Source organism: Canis aureus, chromosome 24, assembly GCF_053574225.1.
Source record: "Canis aureus isolate CA01 chromosome 24, VMU_Caureus_v.1.0, whole genome shotgun sequence".
Lineage (NCBI taxonomy): Eukaryota > Metazoa > Chordata > Mammalia > Carnivora > Canidae > Canis > Canis aureus.
The window spans coordinates 45832493-45854183 of NC_135634.1; the positions used below are offsets into that span (position 1 = coordinate 45832493).

A 21691-nucleotide genomic window follows, 5' to 3' on the forward strand; every position below is an offset into this window, starting at 1 on the left:
CTCCCCTCCCTCCTCCTTGTGTCTCCCCCTTCCCACCTCCTCCTCCTGCCTCCCTCCCCCCTCCCCTACTCTCTCCCTTTCCCCTCCTCATCCTCCCTCTCCCTCCTCCCTCCCCTTCTGCCTCCCTCTCTTCCCTCCCCTCCTCCCTCCCCTTCTGCTTCCCCTCCTCCCTCCTCCTTCCCCTCCTCCCTCCTCCTTCCCCTCCCCTACTCTCTCCCCTTCCCCTACTCCTCCTCCCTTCCCTCCTCCCTCCTCCTCCTGCCTCTCCCTCTTCCCTCCTCCTCCTCCCTCCCTCTCCTCCTCCCCTTCTGCTTCCTCTCCTCCCTTCTCCTCCCCTACTCTCTTCCCTTCCCCTCCTCCTCCTCCCTCCCCTCCTCCGTCTTCCTCCTCCCACCTCCTCCCTCCCCTTCTACCTCCCCCTCCTCCCTCCTTCTGCTGCCTCTCCCTCCTCTCACTTTCTCCTGCCTCCTCATCCTCCCGCCACCTCCTCCCTCCCCTCCTCTCTACTCGGATGGACAGATATCTGATCTTCCTCACTCTGCTCCCTTGGTTCTGGCTGCCACAGCCCCTTTTGCAGCAAGTTACACTTAGAAGCCCATGTTTTCCTCTTCCCTGTGCCCTTCACTGTCAGTTCCCTGGAGGTAACCAACAAAGGCTTCCCACCTAGGGGAGGTGGGAGGGAGTGGGTTGTCGCTCTTTAATATTTTTCATGCTGACCCCTGAACAACATGGATTTGAACTGCGTGGGTATCCACGTATACGTGGATTTTCTTTTTATAAATACAGTAGAGCACCGTGAATGTATTTTCTCTTTCTTATGATTTTTAATAGCATTTTCTTTTCTCTGACTTTATTGTAAGAAGACCGTATGTAATACATATAACATACAAAATAGGTGTTAATCGATTGTTTATGTTGTCAGTAACCTTCCACTCAACAGTAGGCTATTCACAGTTGAGTCAGTGGGGAGCCAAGAGCTACCTGTGGATTTTTTACTGCGTGAGGGGGTTAGGCACCTCCAAAGCCTGTGTTGTTCAAGGGTCAGCTGTATATACCTATGCATGTGTGTGTATGTATAAAACAAATTTAAATATTTGAAAATAGGGCAGCCCCGGTGGCCCAGCGGTTTGGCACTGCCTTCAGCCTGGGGTGTGATCCTGGAGACCTGGGATTGAATCCCGCATTGGGCTCCCTGCATGGAGCCTGCTTCTCCCTCTCCCTCTGTCTCTGCCTCTCTCTCTCTGTGTCTGTCATGAGTAAATAAAAATAAAATCTTTAGAAAAATTATTGGAAAATAAACCCAAAAGTTCACACAATAATTATGTTTGCAAGTTAAGCCAGTATTTTGGATAGACTAGACATCTTTTTTTTTTTTTAAGATTTTATTTAATTTGAGAGAGAGTGAGCACAAGCAGGGGGAGGGGCAGGTCCCTGCTGCAGGCTCCCCACTGAGCAGGGAGCCCGACACAGGGTGCGATCCCAGGACTGCAAGACCATGACCCGAGTCAAAGGCAGACGCCTCACCGCCTGAGCCACCCGGGTGCCCCAACTAGACATCGTTGTATGCACATAACCCATGAATATAAATAACTGCACCTGCACAGATAGGGAGAGGGCACACCAAGGGAGACTTTAATGAAGATCCTGTTTGCAGAGGTACAGGCAGCATGGAGAGAACCAGAAAAGGATGTTGAGACACCCAGGGGCCAGCCATAGCAAGAAGCCACTACGTCCCCTCAATCACTTGTTCTCCAAGGCAGTGCGAGTGGGAGCCAGGAAGAGGGGCCCCTGCTAGACGCTGTGGCCATAAAAGGAACAAGAAGAGCAGAGAAGCGCATGGCTTGAGAGGCCCCTCTACCTCCCTTGTAGCCTCTTTTATCTCCCACTGGTTCTCGCATTGCCCAAACCAAGCAGAGGCCAGAGGGCAAGGAAGCCCAGGCAGCGACAGTGTCCAGACACGGAACACGCTGAGAAGGTCAGAGACGGAAGAGCGGGAAAGTGGGCAAAGCCAGTGCAATCCATACAACGTGTCACAAAAATGAATAAGATCATCTTCTGACGGCAGCTCTTTCAAACTGTACATATATTGGGAGTAAAAGATGGGGGGCATATATGCAAACAATCAAGAAAAATAGACATTGACAGTCATCAGCATGACAGCCGCTCTTAATTACATGAGCTAATGGAGTGGGATTCCTGGCGTGGCTGACTTACTCCAAAGTAATTTATATTTGGCTTGGAACGCAGAATGGTTTTTATAACAGATTTTTCTAATTATGTTTTGCTTGTGTTAATATGAGGATTTGATTCCTCAAGTAAATACCACCTGATCACAAAGCGGGATGGCTCGGAAGCACACTGAGCGCCAGGTGGAAGACAGGCTGGGATTTCACATTTTGCTGCAAACGATGCAAAAGTAAGTGGAAGGCTTCACTTTGGTTTCCCGGGGGCTGCTCCCTCCAGCTGGTTTGTAGACGCACAAAGGGCAGCTAGTGTACCTCATGCTTCTCCTGGGTTCACCAAAAATAATAGCACTCAAACTGCTGTGGACAAGCATCTCCTGTAGAAGCTGCGAGAATGCATATCCCTGGGCCTGCCAGAGCGCTGGGTTCCCTTGATCTGGATGGTGCCTAGGAATCTGAACTTCACCGAGCATTCCAGATCAATGTGATGCTGGTGGTCAAGGCATCACTTCTGGGGAAACACCATTCAAAGCGCTGGACACACTTCTGCATAAAGGAAGCAAAGTGGAGTAATAAGGGGCGGGGGGGAATGGTTTGGGGTCAGAGCTGGGTTCAAATCCCAACATTGCCATTGGTTAGTTGAGGCCAGTTTCAAGAAGGGTAATAGGGATCCCTGGGTGGTGCAGCGGTTTGGCGCCTGCCTTTGGCCCAGGGCGCGATCCTGGAGACCCGGGATCGAATCCCACGTTGGGCTCCTGGTGCATGGAGCCTGCTTCTCCCTCTGCCTGTGTCTCTGCCTCTCTCTCTCTCTCTCTCTATGTGACTATCGTAAATAAATAAAAATTTAAAAAAAGAAGGGTAATAAATACACGTAAGGGTACGTTTGGAAATGATAAATGAGAAGTCAAGATCATGGCTAATACATAGTGGTGCTCACTATTTGTACCCAGAAGCATCTTGATTGAGTCTTTCTCAAGATAATTGGGTTCTGGGAGTCTTACCTTGGAGGACCTGAGAGGACAGCACCCATGAGGTCGGATGCCCAGCTCTGTGTCCTTGCGCTCACTGAGCACCACCCTGAGATAGTAGATTTCATATATCTCATGGTTTTCGAGGCTCACTCTCTCCTTGTTTCCACTCAGGAAATTATTATTCATCCTACAGCATATGGACAACAGGTTTTTCCCCATTTTCTCTTGCCACTGGCATTATACCATCCAACAATATGGTGTTAACAAAAAATATTAAAACTAGCCATCTTAAATTTTTGGTTCTGGTTCATAATGTAACACAACGAAAGGGAAAATCTTTCGCACGGTCCCAGTGGTGCAGAAACATTTAGAAATGATTCTAAATATAGACTCCAGATGACAGACTGGTTGTTTTATGTCATTCTGTGATTTCTTTTTCACAGCATGTTCTATGTGCCGGCATAAAAAATTTTAATGAAGTCAGAATGCTAAATTTAAGTGAACCTTTGCTCTCGTTCATTGCAAAATACAGCTCATTGCCATTTAATTGGCTGTGCATCTTGGCATCAGACTGGCAAGCAGCAAAACAAAAACCAGACCTCATAATGCAACAATCTTGATGATACCCAGATTTTAACTATCACTCTGGGTCTTTCCTAATCGTTTATGTAATTGACCTTCAGTGAATACACGCAAAAAGTGTTTTCAATTGTTCCTTTCAGATCACCCTAATTGGATGTGAGTCTGTGATAATATATGACTTGAGGAATAGTTTACATAATCTAATTACTAATCCTTGATGATATATGATAAACTCCAATTTTTTTTTTGGTCAAGAAATAGCCTATGAACACTGCTTATTACAGGGAGTAAATTTGTACTGCAAGCTGTTCAACTAAGCCATTCAAAACGTTCACTTATAACTTGGGTACAAAATCTACAGTAACCTGTCAGTGACGATAAAATCTGAAGTAGCTCTACGAGAACTATGCTTCTCAAACTTAGTGGTACATAAAAAACCACCCAAGGAGACCACTTCAAAATGCAGGGTCACCCAGGGCCACCCACGGAAAATCTGATTCAATAGCCTCTAGGGCGAGGGAGAGATGAAAACAGGAACATGGATTTCGAACAACTTCCCAGGATACTGATGTAGCTAGCTGAGGACCAGTTAGTCCATTTCTCCTGGAGGACCTGCCCATTCCCTCACCTCTGGGCAGACTCCCAACCTTGGCATCCTTCTCTGGCTGGAGGCAGGTGTGTGACTAGGATTAAGGAAAGTTCTTTCAGCTCCTGAACTTCTCTTGGCCTGACCACGCAACAGTCTAATAACACACAGGGTCAATTTATGAAAATCCAGCAGGCTACCTATGTCAAGGATTGCTCAGAGAGGTTAATACCAGATGCCTTGGGACGCCTGGATGGCTCAGCAGTTGAGCTTCTGCCTTTGGCTCAGGGCGGGGTCCCAGTCCCAGAATCAAGTCCTGCATCGGGCTTCCTGAGGAGAGCCTGCTTCTGTCTGTGTCTCTGCCTTTCTCTCTGTGTGTGTCTCTCATGAATAAATAAATAAAAATTTTAAAAAAACAGATGCATTTAGGGCCAAATAAAGATGTACCATCGTATGTGTTCTTTGCTTGATCCTCACTACCCTACAGAGGGAGTCTTAACCATATTTTATAGAGAAGAAAACTGAGTGCAAGGAAGTCAGGGTACTTGGCAAAATTCACACAAGAAAGGTGGAAAATAGGTCTCTAAGCCACGTCTTCAATCTTCAAATGCGTTCTCTCCAGCTCCTTGTCAAGAGTTTGGTTGTATTGGCAGGATATGTGGAGGTGGGTTAAGCATTTTACATAAAAAATAAACTAATTACCTCTCAGAATTAATTTTCTATGCCAGAGGAGATTACTCTGCATTCACAGAATAGCAGCTACACAGGAAATGATTAAAATTCTCAGAAAACTTTCCCTCAGTGTCTATCTTCAGACCTTTTACAATGCTTCCACCTTTTGGTAGGCGTGAAAAATAGAAAAGTGAGTTGAATCCCAGTTTGCCTCGGATTTTCAAACCCTCTTTGGATGTCCCAGGTTCCTGGGGCTTGGTCCCCTGGAGCTGGGCGGAGTCACTGCTGGAATTATTTCCTAAGGGATCAGAAGAGGGATCCTCACCAAGCCTCACTCTAGAATCTCCTTTTGACTTTTGTAGTTTGGATGGTTTTGTAGTTTTGATGGTCTGCTCTATCATAACAAAATACCATACCATTCAGTTTCCGGTGAGAGCCCACTTCCTGGTTCCCAGACAGCAGTTTTCTGGGTGTCTTCAAATGCATGGCAGAGAGAGAGAAAGAGGTCTCTCTCCTCTTCCTCTTTTTATAAGGCCACCATTCCTGTCAGATTAGGGCCCCACACTTAGTACCTCATCTCAGTTTAGTGGTCTCCTGACAGCTCTCCTCCACTTACAGTCACTCAATCCCTTCGGAGTTAGGGATTCAACACATGAATTCTGAAGGGAATGCAATTCAGTTGGTAGGAGATGGAGTCAGTAATTTTCTAGGAAAGCAACCATGGAAAGAGGCAGGTGGGCAGTTTTCCTAACTCAAGACAGTTCTGTGTGAGAAGGTACTCTCCCAACCCCTTTGTGGAGAAAGGGATGGTGCATCAAGAAGTCAACATGTGGGGTTAGCAGCCCTCAGGCAGGGCATGAGAAATACTAGAATTTGGTTTCATAGTGTTTCAGGCAGAGCTGTGTGCAAATGCGTACCTATCTGCACATTTCCTGGGGAGGTTTGATTTAGTCACAATGGCCTCCCTGCTGGTTTTTGGACATACCTGGCCGGTTCGGGCCTTAGGGCTGCCTTAGTCTGGGTTCCCTAGGAGCAGAGCCTGAGACTGGGACTCTTGCACAAGGGATTTATTGAGGAGATGCTCCAAGCCTCAGAAGTGTGGAGGGAATCAGGAGAGGGCAGAGGAAGAAGTTAGGCAGACTGCAGTTTTAGGAGAAGTCTAGCCTGAGCCCACCCCATGGGGAGCTTGGGAAGGAACATACATCACATCATGGAGATTGTCCAGCCCAGAGATTAAGGGCACTGGCACCTATCAGTCCTATCAGTTATCGGCCTATCAGTTATCGGCCACCTTGAAGGCCTCTCTGGGAAGGGAGGTCAGCCCAGGGTGATTCTCCAGAGAAGGGGACATCTGTGAACCTTTAGCAGCCAACATCCACCACAACAGGGGGCTGGGTGCACTGGCTGCTACAGAGCATTGAGTGGGCCCCTGCTGTCCCTGCTACAGAGCCTGCTCTAGCTGAGCCCCCTGCCCGAACGCTCTCCCCCCAGATAACCTCTTAGCTAACTCCCTCACCTCCCTCAGGGCTTTGCTAAAATCTCACCTTCCCAGTAAGGTCCATCCCAGCCACCCTATCGACCTGCAAACTGCACCCACACCCTCTCACTATCACCCTTACTCTGATCTACTTCTTTGTTTTGTCCTTAGCTCTCGTCACCCGCACATGTACATAATTTGCTTCTTTAGCATGCTCAGGGTTTGGGGCTTGTCTCTCCTTGTTAGAATGGAAACTCTTTAAGGATAGAAATACTGGTCTAGCCTTAGCACCTGGAATAGTGCCTGGCATATCTCTTGGCATTTAACAAATGCTTGCTGAATTAATTTGTTAAGTCTCAAAGGGGTCCTGACCCAAAGAAGAGAGAAGGTCAAGAGCCTTAAGAAACAGGTGATATATTGGGATGCCTGGGTGGCTCAGTAGTTGAGCATCTGCCTTTGGCTCAGGGCATGATCCTGGAGTCCCAGGATCAAGTCTCACATCGGGCTTCTCGTGGGGAGCCTGCTTCTCCCTCTGCCTATGTCTCTGTCTCTCTGTGTGTCTCTCATGAATAAATAAATAAAATCTCTTTTAAAAAAAAAAGAAACAGGTGATACACAAGGGCTCTAGCCAATCCTTAGATGTAAGGCTCTATACATTTACATCCCTACACCCCTGGGGCCCACAGGAGGGGTATTCCTACCTCCAGGAATACATGGGTGATAGCATTTTGGGCTATTTTAGATTTTGGGATCTAAATGAATGTAAAGTCGCCATGACAATGGGCCCTGTGTCCTGCCCAACACAGCTGCTGTCCTGGAGGACTTAAACTTCTACTTGCCCTTCTCAAATAACTTGATCACGAGTCTCAACTTGGGAAAACCATGCCCCCCACTGCACCCTCCCCCCATGATAACACCTTATTTAGCAAAACTTCTCATTCAAAGATACATAATGTAACTCGCAGTAAACAGGAAGTGAGGCATTTTCACAACATCCTGGGCGGATGCTTCCCAAGGCAGGCACTCAGAAGTCCAGCGACCAGGTGGATACCCACATTCTATCTGCCTGACAAAAAAGAGTATCTTGGACAAATCCTGAAAAACATATTTTTAAAAAATCAAGTCTTCCTGGCCTTCCCCCCACAAGCAACACATAGGAAATTGTTTACTTGCCGCCTGGACAAGATGGGCAAAGAATGTAGACAGGTATTACCCCAAAGAGAATGGATGAGGAATACATATAGATGAGAAAATGTTCAATTTTAGCAAAGAAATGCAAAGCAAAACAACAGTCGGATACAATTATCATCTATCAAACTAGCAAACCTTTTTTCCTATGGCACTACCAAAATTGGTGAAGATGTGGTCACAACGAACGTTCTACAGCACAGATGGAAGGTACAGTGGTGGCAGCTGATGGAAAGTGCGTGGCCAGCTGTTTTCAGATTTAGCTATCTTCATAACCTCTAATCTGCTAGAGTTAGAATTCTACTGGAACCCTGTCTCACCAAAGTAATCTGAAATTCAGGGAGGGGAGGTCTTTTGAAACCAGCCGGAACTAAAATGGCAGGAAGAGAGAGGGAGAGAAGTAGATTCCTTGGGTGAGCTGGCAATTCCCTTAAACATTTTCTCTGGCTTAACTTTCTATAACAATGACGATTTTCTTTTCTTTTCTTTTTTTAAGATTTTATTTATTTATTCATGAGAAACACACAGAGAGAGAGAGGCAGAGACACAGGCAGAGGGAGAAGCAGGCTCCATGCAGGGAGCCCCACGTGGGACTTGATCCCCAGGTCTCCAGGATCAGGCCCTGGGCTGCAGGCGGCGCTAAACCGCTGAGTCCCCCGGGCTGCCCTTCTTCTTCTTCTTCTTTTTTTTTTTTTTGAAAACAATTCTATCAAGAAATTGTACTTCTGGTAACAAATGTGTTTTTGGGTCTCTAAGGCATTTTAGAAATCCTCAGATAATTCTGTAACAAAAGGTCATTTGCTCTGTCAAAAACATTCTATTGACTCAGGCTGAAACGCCATTTGTTTGCATTTTTTTCATAAAACTTGACTTTGCCCCTGAGTCAGATAATGGATCTGAATCCAGCATCAAAATAAATAAGCCATTCCTCCTGGAATGCAGTCACCAACCATGGCAGAAACAGGCTTCAGAAAACATGGTGTGCGTGTCAGTTTGAATGAGTGTGAGTGTGTGTGTATGTGTGTACATGTGCAAGGACAAGTCTTGTCACATTTTCCCTGTGGCCCAACAAATAGAATGCTGGCATTTAGTCTTATAATTGGAATCGCTGATTTTGTGTACTTTTGACAGTTGAATCATGTTCTGGAAACTTTCCCTCCCCCAACATGGCTCTTCTTAACCTGGAGTCATGTTAATCACCATTTTATTCTCTAAGTTCAAAAATTCAAAATTCTCCCCCCAAAAAATAAACAATCCTCTGAATTCTCTTGATACTCTTTGTCTTTGAACTTCACTCACTAAAAATCAACCAAAATTAAAGGTTTTTTTCTACCATAGACTCATCAACAATGATTATTTTATTTTTCAGAGGAAACAATCACTAATTAAAAGAAAGAAAGAAAAAAAGCTTTGGCCCGTGAAACAAGCGGTCACTCGAATTGGGATTTGAAGATTTCGTGTTTTGAGTTTTAGCAGGAACACTGCTTGTAGGGTTATCAGCAGTTCTCAGGTTTTGGAGGTGGTGCTTCTGTAGCAGAGACCTTCCCTTACCACCCCATAAAAATATCCACCCAGACTTCATTTACTTTGGAAAAATGAACAGAAATGTGCTGTTCAGTCACTGGAAGGTAAAGCCAATCTGTACTCATGGATCTCAGGGATGCTGTGAAATCACCACAAATGGGAATGCAGGGTTGCAGGGGGAGGGGCAGAGAAGGTTCCACAGACTCCCCCCACCCCTGTAGGAGACCTGCCTTCTAGGCCTTGCCCAGAGGTCACCTGGGGTGTGGCAGGGAAGGCAGGCAGCCACCCACCGCCACGCTGTCGGTGAGGGGCCGTCACCTCCAGGGTCATGAGTCAGGGCCCGAGGAAGGGCACAGAGAGCCCCTTTCGCTCTGCCAGGAGCCCCCCGCCCCCTCCATTTAGGACCAGGAGGAGCATCCCAGGGGCTCATTTCCTCACATCCTGGCAAAGGCAAGCAGGTCAGGGCAGGCATTTTCTGCTTTCAATCTCTTTGATGGAATTACGTCTAAGGGGTTTTCCTGCTCGAAAGTTCTAAATTTCCATTTTAGTCAAGGCTCTCTGCTTACAAGAAGGGAAACCAGCTGGTGAAGAGCAGGCCCCGGAGCTGCGAACAGGGCGTGGGTGGTGGGCAGCTCTGCCCCGGCCCTGCTCTCTCTGGACGCTTCCTCTGCCCACCTCTTCCTCGCTCCTGTCCACAATCGGCTCTTCTGCCCATGCCTGGCCTCTCTGGCTTTGCCTTGTCTTGGCACGGCTGCACCTGAGACGCTGAGGTCCAGCTCCCCACACTCAAGCCCCCGGAAGAGGAACGTGGGCCCGCGTGGGTCAAGTGTCCATTGCTGGTTCAAAGAGAGAATTGGTAGAAGGGTCCAGTGGTGTGGTAGGAGCTCAGCCACCAGGCCCATGATGGGTCAGAGGGAAAGGGAAGTGGACTCGGGGAAGGGCAGGACCCCTCAAAGGTCTCCAGCAGTTGGCAGCTCCTTCCTCCCTCCCCAGCCTTCTCCTGGCCCCTGGGTTTTATCACCACCTCCTCTGGTCCCCTGAGCATCCCATGACAAGGAGGACTAGACATGAGAACCTTGTTGACGGAGATGCCTGTAGGGGAGGGTGGGGGGACGCTGGCTGAGGCTAGTCCTCTCAGGGCCGACAGAGAGTCTATCTTCACCAGCTCAGGCTCTAATAACAGGATACCATAGATTGGGGGTGGTGAGGAGGGCTTAAACAGCAGACATTTATTTCTCATAGTTTTGGAGTCTGGGAAGTCCAAGATCAAGGTTCCAGAGATTCTAGGTCTGGCAAGACCCTTCTTCCTGGGTTGCTGACAGCCATGGGGAGAGAGAGAGATCACCTTTCAGGTGTCCCTTCTCTTTAATATATTTTTTTTAGTTTTATTTACTTTTAAATATTTATTTGAGAGGGGAGAGAGAGGGAGCAAAAGTGCACAAGTGAGGGGATATGGTAGAGGAAGAAGCGACTCCCAGCTGAGTGGGGAGCCCGATGTGGGGCTCAATCCAAGGACCCTGGGATCATGACCTGAGCCGAAGGCAGACGCTTAACCGACTGAGCCACTCAGGTGCCTCTTTTAAGTTTTATTGAAGTAATCTCTATACCCCACATAGGGCTCACACTACAACCCTCAGATCAAGAGTCTCATGCTCTTCTGGCTGAGCCAGCCAGGTGTCCCTCTCAGGTGTCCCTTCTTCTTTTTTTTTTTTTAAACATTTTATTTTATTCATAAGAGAGAGAGAGAGAGAGAGAGAGGCAGAGACACAGGCAGAGGGAGAAGCAGGCTCCATGAAGGGAGCCCGACGTGGGACTTGATCTGGGGCCTCCAGGATCATGCTCCAGGCTGAAGGCAGCGTTAAACTGCTGAGCCACGGGGGCTGCCCTCAGGTGTCCCTTCTTAAAGGGCACTAATCCCACTCAGGAGAGCTCCACCCTCGTGAACTTCCAAAGGCCCCGCCTCCAAACACCATCACACTGGGGTTTAGGGCTTTAACACAGGGATTTCAGGAGGACACATTCAGTCCCTGACAGCACCCTGGAGGCAGAAGAGGAGTCTCCCCCTGTCTCAGGAGTGTCTCCGTGGGGCTCGGTCACTGGCTGGGGCATCCGAGGGAGCTTGGACACAGCTTAGGTGTGGTGGTGGATCCAGAGCACAGAGGCTGGAGGCACACGTTCAAAGGTCAACACACAGGCCCTTTTTTCATTTAAAAATGCCAAAACTCCTTAGTCTGAAGGCTGTAAGAAAACAGAAGGCAAACTAGATTTGGTGCATGGGCCATATTTTGCCGATCCCTGGTTTAAATTGCAGGTTAAGGTTTCTGTGGCTTGTGGCTGACATCCTCCTAGTATGGTTGCCACCACGATGCTGACTTACGACTGCCTATCATTCTAATTCCCAGTGTAAATTCATCCTTGACGCTCAGGCTTGCTTACAAATCTGCAGACCGTACCTTACTCTCTTTCTTGCATGTATAAGCCGGTAACTTGAGGGTAAAGTAGCAGGTGTAGAGGGGGAGTAGGGCTCCTATAACAGACCTGCAAGGACAAAGATACTCTTACCGTTTAACAGGTCACAGGAGAGACCCTCGCAAGAATCAAAGACCTGTCTGTGAGATACTTCTCCCCATGCCCTTGTCCCGAGCACAGCGGGAGGTCCCCTGATTCTTGCCTCCAACCCACACACACACTCCTAAGAGAGGAAATGGAGCTGGAAATGGTTGAAAAACAACCTTCACGGGGGTGGAGATCAAGTTGGACCCCCAAGGAGACAGGGCATTGGGAGAAGAGAGGTAAAGAGAATTAAAGAAACTGGAAGGAGGGAGGGAGAGAGACAGAGGCAGAGGGAGAAAGTGACACACAGAGAGATTGGGGACCAGAGGGCGTGGGCCACTTTGCACACGAGGGTGTGATCAAGTGGTGCACCACTAATGTCTAGACCCTTGGGAGACTTCAGAGGCAGGTTGGAAAGACCAGAGGAGCCCTTTCCAAATCTCTAGTTCATTGAGATTCTGCAAGGGCTGGACTGGATCACTGGTAGCTGCAGCGGAGGGCGATGAAAGGTTTTCGAAGATCCTGCATCATTCTGGCTCCATCGTTCTGCCCTGGACTGGACAGCCCCACACTCCCCGGGAAGCAAGGGAAGTCCTGGGGTTACCCAGGGAGTTGGAGAAGCCTTTTGTCCGCATGCAGTCTTTGACAGGATTAGGGAGCTCTGCAGTTTAACTGTGGGAAAGCTTAAGAGACCAAGGCCCAGGGCATTCGATGGGATAGAACATTTTCCTTATCGAAAGAAGAGCTGCAGGGATGAAATGTTGGAATGCCTGTGAGTCACACACCACAAAGGGGTCAGCCCTATGCCCCATCTCTGTGGGGCACTGCGTCCCTGGCTGGTCCTCCTTATTTGGGGATCTGCCTCCCGGAGGCAGTGCTTGGGCACTGGGATTTGCAGAACAGACTGCTATTTCAATTTTAGGTCTTTTTATTTTTTTAAGGGTTTTATTTATTTATTTGACACAGAGCACAGGCAGGGGAAGCGAGAGCAGGAGCGGGAGAAGGAGAGGCAGGCTTCCCGCTGAGCAGACAGCCTGACGGAGGGGCTTGAAAACCAGGACCCCAAGATCATGACCTGAGCTGAAGGCAGACACTTCACCAACTGAGCCACCCAGGGCCCCCACCCCCCCAACATTAGGTCTTTTTTTTTAAAGATTTTATTTATTTATTCATGAGAGACACAGAGAGAGAGAGAGAGAGAGAGAGAGAGGGAGAGACACAGGCAGAGGGAGAAGTAGGCTCCATGCAGGGAGCCCGGCGGGGACTCAATCCTGGGTCCCCAGGGTCAGGCCCTGGGCAGAAGGCGGCGCTAAACCACTGAGCCGCCCGGACTGTCCACTTTAGGTCTTTTTTTTTTTTTTTTTTTAGGTCTTTTTAAAGACAAAAGGTTCACTTGATATCTCAGCAAAGATCCATATCTCATGACAAGCAATATTTACTTATTTACTTAGTCCGAATCCTACTCCCCTGCTGTCTGCTCTCCCTGCAGCAGCATTGCTAGGCCTGCACAGCTATTAATACCCCGTGAGTCACTCCAACAGCGCCGGTTGAAATGGTGTCCCTTCACTTTCCGTTGAGGGGGAAGAGAAAATAGTTCTAACATATGGCAACAGTATTTTCCCATATTCCGGGTCTATCCTAATATTTCTAATTGTAACTTTTGGGTTATGAAAATTTCCTTTCACTGACAAATACTATTATTTAGAACAGAGATGAACTCACTTGGAAGTTCAGGAGATTTCAGATCCAGACACTTTTCCCCCCAAAGTCTGGAAGTGGGGTGCTGATTAACACCAAAAGTGCATGGTGAGAAGAGTGGTGTGTTTGTCAGGATTGTACAGGGGAAAGCCTGACTCACTGTCCACCTGTGGGAGCCCTACCATTTTGCCTGCCCAGCTGTAGTCCTTTCTTGGGTTTGTCTGATGTATTTTTTAAATTTTATTTATTTATTCATGAGAGAGAGAGAGGCAGAGAAACAGGTAGAGGTAGAAGCAGGCTTCCCACAAGGAGCCCGATGTGGGACTTGATCCCAGATCCTGGGATCACGCTCTGAGCTGAAGGCAGACGCTCAGCTGCTGAGCCACCCAGGCGTCCCTTGTCTGATGTATTAATCAGGATTTTTGGATGGCAAGCAAAAATAAAAACCCAACTTTTGGGGTGCCTGAGGGGCTCAATTGGTTAAGTGTCCAACTCTTGATTTGGGCTCAGGCCATGATCTGAGGGTTGTGAGATTGAGCCCTGAATTGGGCTCTGTGCTAGGCATGGAGCCTGCTTAGGATTCTCTCTCCCTCTCCCTCTCCCTCGGGCTCCCTGCTAGCATGCTCCTTCCTCCTGAAAAGTAAAAAAATCTAAGAAACTCTATACAATGTAAGCCAGTTTTAGTGAAATGCAAAAATATATGGGTTCAATTAACCGGACTGGGATAGAATTGGGCCGGGCTAGTTTCAGGAGTGGCTGGAACCAGGGGCTCCAATGCCATCAAGATTCTTGGCTTCTTGTCTCCTCTTCTCCTTGTGTTATTGCCCCATTTTCTTTCCAGACTAAACTTTTCATGAGACATTGGGTGGGGGGGCATGGTAGCCAGTGTAAGCTGATGCATATCCTCAGACTTCCCCTGTCTCCCAGATCCAGTTTAAAAATTCCTGTGGAGAAGAGTGATTAAATGCAAGGGTTTCTATGACCTCTCCTGGGACTCATCTGTGGCACGAGGGACGGGGAAATGCTGTGAATGTAGTCAGGAGGACAGAATCTGTTCACACAAGAATAGGGGGCTGGGCTGTCTACACAGAAGCTGTGTCTTCTATCTCCCTTCTTCTGAGAAGTCTCCTTCCCTTCCACCCAGGGGAGCCGTCCTAGAAGGCTGGTGCTGCCCCTCTGCCCCACTGATCGGTAGACATGGGCATCTGCTGGCCCACCACACCCACTAGCAGGAGTTTAGACCTGGGGCTGGGAGATATCAGCAAAGTCCGTGGCTTGCTTGTCCTGACAGGCTGTTGGAGGTGCCACGTCTTCACCACCCGGGTGGGAGGACTGCAAAACAAAAGGAGCCCACCTGCCAGACAAGAGGAAAAGGAAGTGGCAACTTACAGAGGGAAGCAGGTGCAAAGGGCTGAGCATTCTGATAGGATCTGCATCCTGGGTCCACTGATTCCTGGTGTCCAGCTGCCTCCCCGCTACCAGGTCCCTGCAACGCCCTAGATCCACAGCTCCCTTCCCTCTCCCTCAAGGAAGCTCAAATGGCACTTCTTAGCTTGTAATCAAAAGCATTCTGAGGGCGCCTGGGTGGCTCAGTGGGTGGAGTGGCCGACTCTTGGTTTCAGCTCAGGTCCTGAGCTCAGAGTCTTGGGATCAAGCCCCACGTTGGACTTCACGCTCAGTGGAGAGTTCGCTTGAGATTTTCCCTCTTCCTCTGCTCCTCCTCCCCGCAAAAATACATACATAAATCTTAAATAAAAAAAAAAAAAGCATTCTGATACTCTATCTCATGCTAGAAAAAAAACAAAACAAAACAAAAACCCAAAAAACAGCCACAACCCTAATGTGCTGACACATAGCCCAGCAGCATGGTTACCTGGGGGAGGTGTGTGTTCCTCCTGGCTGGCATCAGGGTGTCCGTTTGCCTCGAATGAATCCGAGCTCTGCCTCTTACTAACTTGATGACATGGCACAAGTGACTTGACCTCTGTGTGTCAGTTTTGCACTTGTAAAAGGAAATATTAACAGCACCTGCAATATGTAAGGTGAGAAAGAAAGAAGTTCAATCATGTAGAGCACAGTGCCTGGCATGTAAAAATCACTCAATAAAATATGGCTGTTAATCACAGTAGGAGACGGCGGGAGTGTCTGGGAGAAATTTAATCATCTCCTTAAAGATCAAAGAGGTAAACCAAGGTAGCTGACTTCCCAGAAACGTCCTCTCTAGGCAGGGGCCACATTCCCAACTTGTGAGATGTGCCATGTCAAACCCTCCAGCCACCGTTCCAGGACTTGGCTGCCAATATAGAGGAGGGATAACACAGACTTCCTCTAAGAAAATCCAGCTTTGCTATAAAGCTTGTGTTGGGGCGTAAGGAAAATACCCAGCTCAGACACTGCCACTGTTAAGATATAAAATCTAAAAAAAAAAAAAAAAAAAAAAAAAAAAGATATGAAATCTAAGTGTCAACATATAAAGAGAGGACTGGGAACTGTGTGTGGTTTAATCTGGGTGCAGAGTCTAGGGATTCTTTATAATGAAATTTTCCTGTAGAATCTATATATATACAAACACAATGACACTAAAGAGAATGAAGAAAAGCCAAGGGATAAAAGTGTTAAGCAACACCCCCACATGCCTATAAGGGGCCATGGTTACTGCCATAAAAAAAGCAATATTTGGAGGGATCATTAGGATGTCTGAAAACCTATGTTGGTTGGCTTCTTGACCATCCTTTGGTTTACTCTAGCAGCTTCTATGTTTATACAGTAGACAGTTAACACAGTAACATGGTTAACTCCGCTTACTTTCACTTCTAGTGATCTAATTTTGGAAAGAGTTGAAAAGGAGTGAAAATAAAGAATTAAAGATCACCAGCAGTTTAAAACAAACAAGAAAGTATCTTTGAAAAAAGAATAAAAGCAAGAGAAAAAAAGAACAGGGAAGAGTCAAACCCTGGCACTGCCTCTTGGCCAGCCCATTTTTACTCTTTTTAAAAAAATATTTTATTTATTTATTTGAGAGAGAGCACAAGTGGGGGTGGGGGAAGGGGCAGAGGGAGAGGGAGAAGCAGGCTCCCTGCTTAGCAGGGAGCCTGATGTGGAACTGGATCTCAGGACCCCGAGATCATGACCTGAGCCAAAGGTGGACGCTTAATCAACTGAGTCACCCAGGCAGCCCTCATTGTTACTTTATATCCCTTACAACCTTAAATAATGCACATTCAGATCTCCCTTCCTGAAAAGTGAGCTCTGTGATCGGGATCCAAGCCTGGGCCCTCTGTCTTCCACCCCTGTACCACGCCCACACTAGGACCCAACTGTTTGCACTTGCTGATTGAAAGATAAAGGAAATCAGAAAGACCTGAAGGGGAAGGACCAAAGCAAACAGGACAGTTGTCTGAAAGTTGGACTTGCAATCCATTGAATTGGAGCCATTGAATTGGATCTCGCAGATGAGGTGTGTAGGCATTGATGGTTAGGGTGAAAGTCTCTGGGAAGTTTTTGACAGTGGAGATGCTGTTACGTTAAATCTCATTATATTTAGCTTCAGTGATACTAGACTTCGCACAAAGAAGGTTCTTTGGTGAGTGATGCTTCTTCCTCTCTTCTGTGAGCAAATTTGTGCTGCTTAACACACTACTACAAGAATCTTGGGCTATTTTGCTTCATCTTACTTCCATAACAGGCAGTCAAAAACCATTTCATAGATGTTGCTTTCCAGCAAAGCATGCTGAATCCTTTCAACACTCCTTACTAAATGGAGCAAAACCAAAAGCTTTTCTCCTCAGACTCATTATCTGTCTTCAGAATATTCAGACAACCTCATCCCCATCCAGGCATTCTCAAGTCCTGGGAATACACCTGGGGCCTCCACATCAAACATTGCTCTTCACCAGATTGCCTTCCTTTTTGTCTAATTTAGGGATTAACTATACATCACTTTATTCTTTTTTACATATTCTAGTCAAGTCAAACTGCGATATCAGCTGTAAGACACCTGACAATGGGGTACAGATGCTCGAGTCAGGAGCCTATGTTTGAACCCAGGTCTTGCCACAGACTAGCCAGGTGTCCTCAGTGAAGTTATTTGGCCTTTCCATGCTTCAGATTCCTCATCTGGAAATAAGGATGAAGATGGTAACAGTATCTCACAATAACCTTACCAAGTAGGGGTGTTAGGAGGATTAAAAGAATTATAGTGCGTGAAGTAGTCAGAAGAGTTCATGGCTTCTAACACTGTAGAAGCGTTCATGCTTACTAGTTATCTCCCACAGAGCTCAGCACCCTGATGAATAAATGGTTTTATAAATACACATTCATTTTTATAACTTTTTCTTGCATATGTAAAACAGGTGCAATGGGTAATCATTAGAAAACATATAAGATATAGAAAAAACCACAGTAAAATAAAAATGTGTCAATTACACACAAAAACGAAAACAAAAACACACCAGCGATACCACCACCAAGAGTTTAAAACTATTGGTGTTTTCATATATTGCATTCATTGATTAAACAGCATTTACTGGGGCACTTGGGTGGCTCAGTCGGTTGAGCGTCCAACTCGTTTCAGCTCAGGTCATGATCTCGGGGTCATGGGATCAAGCCCTGCATCAGCCTCTGTGCTCAGTGCACCTGCTTCAGATTCTCTCTTCCTCTCCCTTTCACTCATTCTGTCTCATAAATAAATAAATAAATAAATAAATAAATAAATAAATAAATATTAAAAAAATAAATAGCATTTACTGAGAGCCTAATATATAACAAGCTTCATGCTCTTGCTGGCTATGGCTATGTTGAGCAAAAAGGATACACAGCTCCTGCTGGGTTTACCATCTTGTAACTCTTGCAGAGTTTACCATCTGCTGGGGGGAGACACACCGTCATCAAGTAATGATATAACTACATGAAGCTGCAGCTGTGATTGTTGCTCCATAGGAGGTACACATGTAGAGACCTGACCTAGTTGTGAAGGTCTTTTATCGAAGGCTATGAGGCAGTGATTACTGAGCTGAGAATTAATGCATAGGAATTAACTTGAAGTCATAAGGTGCATACGACAGAAGCACAATAAATCCAGAGGCCCTGCTGTGGGAGAGAGTAGGGTGTGTGGAAAGGAGTAAAAGGGCCCACCGTGGCTGCAGTGTACTAGATAAAGCTGGTGGGTTAGGGAGAGGGCACCCCAAGCAGAGCTTAGTATCCTTAGTTTAGAGATTATCTTCTCTATTCATTTGACAAGGTTTGCCCATAAGGAGCCAAGGATGCATTCATTTCACATAAATTAGATTTACACCATACCCTGTTTTTATTAGAAACATTTTTTGAGGACAGCCCAGGTGGCTCAGTGGCTTAGCGCCGCCTTCAGCCCAGGGTGTGATCCTGGAGACCCAGGATCGAGTCCCAAGTTGGGCTCCCTGCGTGGAGCCTGCTTCTCCCTCTGTCTTTCATGAATAAATAAATAAAATCTTTTAAAAAAAGAAACATTTTTTGAGCAATAAATACACAATATTTAACCTCTTATTGTTTAAAATACAGGCTGTTTCCAATTTTCTATTACGAACAATACTATGACAGATGCTTCTGGATATGGACATTAGTCCAAATATTTAACACAAGTTTCTCCAAGTGGAATCACTGGTTCTGCAGACCTGTTAGCATGTTTTAATCATAATCTTGTCTGGAAAATCAGCACATTCAACCGTCAAGATCTGGTGCTATATGGTCTTTTGAGGTTGATGCCACTGTTATATTTGGAGGCATTTTCGGTGACTTTCAGAACATTGCTCTCTCATTTTCTTCAGTATATGAATAAGTTCCTGCGATATTTTTTTCTTTTTTTTTTTTTTTTTTAGATTTTATTTGAGAGAGCACAGAAGGAGAGGCACGGGCAGAGGGAGAAGCAGACTCCCTGTTGAGCAGGGAGCCTGAAGCCGGGCTCCATCCCAGGACCCCAAGATCATGACCTGAGCTGCAGGCAGGCCACCCAGGTGCTCCGAGTCTCTTGTATTTGACTTTTCCTTGTCCTTCCTACAAATTCAGATCACTCAGTACTGACTGCCAACGAAGTGTCTCAGGCTCCACAGAAGAGGAAAGGCTTTTTTTTTTTTTTTTAAATCTGTCCCTAAAGGAGACCCTGGACTTGAGCCACAGTGGATGAGAAGCCAGGCTCTGATACTCCTTTCATCATCCTCTGGCCTCCTACTTCGGGGGTGTTCCATTTTCACGCAGATTCACCAACTTGTTAAAGGTAAACGGAGTTCGGATGATTTGATCACACACCATTCCCGTTCTACTGAGTTGACAGCTGCTATCTTCTCAAGAGCCTGTCGTCCACGGACCATCTGCAAGATTTCCTGGCAAACCGTCCCCACCCTTCGATTACCTTCGAAGAACCCGTTTACCGTTAGGTCATATGGATCATTCCCAGGCTTCTAACCAGTAATAGAGTCGACCTAATGGTATTTTTCTTTTCTTTTCTTTCTTTCTTTTTTTCTTTCTTTTCTTTTCTTTTTTTTTTTTTTTTGGTATTTTTCTTTTAACGGTTCTTTGCATTCCATTTCTTCGTTGTAAAACACCTGTTCCCGAGGGCAATGGGGGCACTTTGCAAAAGTCTAAAGCAGCCCGACTTTTGCGGGCAGGAAGATACCGTGGGGGGGGGGGGGGGGCAGGTGAAGTCAGGCTTGCGGTGACCCAGGCGTCGTGCTCGCTGCCTTCCACAGGTTATTCCTTTTAATCCTGACGCCAACCCTGAGGTCGGTACCATCAGGGCCCCCACTTCACGGGCTAGGAAACTGAGGCTCAGCGAGGCTGCTCATCTCCGGTGTGGGGAGCGGCTCCCCCTCCTGCTGGTCAACGGAAGCGATGAAGGAAAGGAAGTCCGACCAAGAAAAATATAAATCGGGGGAAGGCAGCGAAGGGAACGAAGCGTAAACCGACAGGCGGCGGCGGCGGAGACTCCAGCGCAGCCCGCACGCCTCCCAGCGGCCGCCTCTCCGCACCCCGCGCTTCCGGCCTCGGGAGCGCGTCATTAGCCAGCGCCCGGCGTCGCCCCTGGTCACGTGCGCGCGCGCGGCGTCAGACGTCGGGTGAGGAGGCGGGCTTTCCGGCCCTGACCCCAGCCCTTTCCGGCAAGAGCCGGAAGACGGTCCCGGACGGCTCTTGGCGGGGCGGTGTGTGGCAGCGAGGTGTGGGCCGCCGGCCCTTCCGGCGTGCGCTGGTCGCTCATGCTGCGGCCCGCGGCTGCCGGCCCCCGCTCGGATTAGCGGCGCTCAGGCGCCGGGGCAGCGCGCGAGATGTCGTCGGGCCTCCGCGCCGCCGACTTCCCCCGCTGGAAGCGCCACATTTCGGAGGAGCTGAGGCGGCGGGACCGGCTGCAGAGGCAGGCGTTCGAAGAGATCATCCTGCAGTGTGAGCGGCGCGGGGGGGCGGGGGGACGGGGAGCGAGAGGGCGGGGCCCGCGAGGCGCCGGCGGGAAGCAGAGGCCGAGCCCCCGCGGCGCCCGCGAGGCCGACGCCCCTCGTCTTTTTTTCCAAGAACCGTGTGTTCTTCGTGAGCAGGCGTCGTTCGTGCTGGTGAACCCCGGCGGCGGTGCTAATGTTGTACTTGAACAGGCTCCAGAAACGTCCCGTTTTGGGGCGGGGGGGGAGGCTCGCGTTCCTGAGGCGGTCGCGGTCCTGAGGCGATCACCGTCCTGAGGCGTTAATTCGCGTCACTAACGTTGTCTGTCCCCCTGAGCGTGAGGAGACGTGCGGCCTCGGATTCCTCCAACCTCTCCTCGAGGCGCCGCCTCGGTGCTCTTGGGCAGCTGCCCGTTTTGAGCTGCCCGTTTTGGCCGGGACAACGTCCAGACTAGCCCTAATGAGCATTTCCGGGTCCCCTCCCCGACTCGTCGTAACTAACTAATGAATGACACACTTGGGGAGGGACGGGGGGGGGGGACACTCGGGTCCCATCTACCCCGTTGGAGTAAGCCTGGAGCTCTGTTGGCCATGAGGTTCAAAGGGAGAGGAGTCGCCCGTTACTGAATTCTGTTTGTGCTGAATCGGTGGTTCCCAAGCTGATGTGCACATTAGCATCACTTGGATCTTAAAAAAAAAAAAAAACATTTTTTTTAAAGATTTTATTTGTTTATTCATGAGAGGCACACACAGAGAGAGGCAGAGACACAGGTAGAGAGAGAAGCAGGCTCCCTACAGAGAGCCCGATGTGGGATTTGATTCCGGGACCCCAGGATCACGCCCTGAGCCCAAGGGAGACG

At 48.0% G+C, this 21691-nt stretch overlaps 1 protein-coding gene and 1 long non-coding RNA gene across 12 annotated transcripts in view; one reads left to right on the forward strand and one right to left on the reverse strand.

Moving 5' to 3' along the window:
- Positions 1-8188: 8188 nt before the first annotated feature.
- Positions 8189-21280, reverse strand: LOC144296240 (uncharacterized). 7 transcript variants are annotated; one of them, XR_013363409.1, is made up of 5 exons: positions 16796-21280; positions 15308-15462; positions 14677-14788; positions 11637-11721; positions 8189-11421 (listed from the first exon to the last, which is right to left on the reverse strand). It is a non-coding gene; the product is annotated as an uncharacterized LOC144296240 (long non-coding RNA). The 7 variants fall into 7 exon arrangements; XR_013363408.1 differs by having other exon boundaries at positions 14677-15180; XR_013363407.1 differs by lacking the exons at positions 8189-11421; positions 11637-11721 and adding an exon at positions 11728-14378.
- The window catches only part of ATG16L1 (autophagy related 16 like 1), a 39367-nt gene continuing 38250 nt past the window's right edge, over positions 20575-21691 (forward strand). For 2 of the 5 annotated variants that reach the window (XM_077869275.1, XM_077869280.1), the window contains exon 1: positions 20576-20841. In XM_077869275.1, coding sequence (XP_077725401.1) covers positions 20727-20841 — 115 coding nt within the window. In that variant the 5' untranslated portion in view covers positions 20576-20726. Of the gene's footprint in view, positions 20842-21691 lie in introns of all 5 variants that reach the window. The other 3 variants (XM_077869276.1, XM_077869279.1, XM_077869277.1) reach the window with 2 other exon arrangements.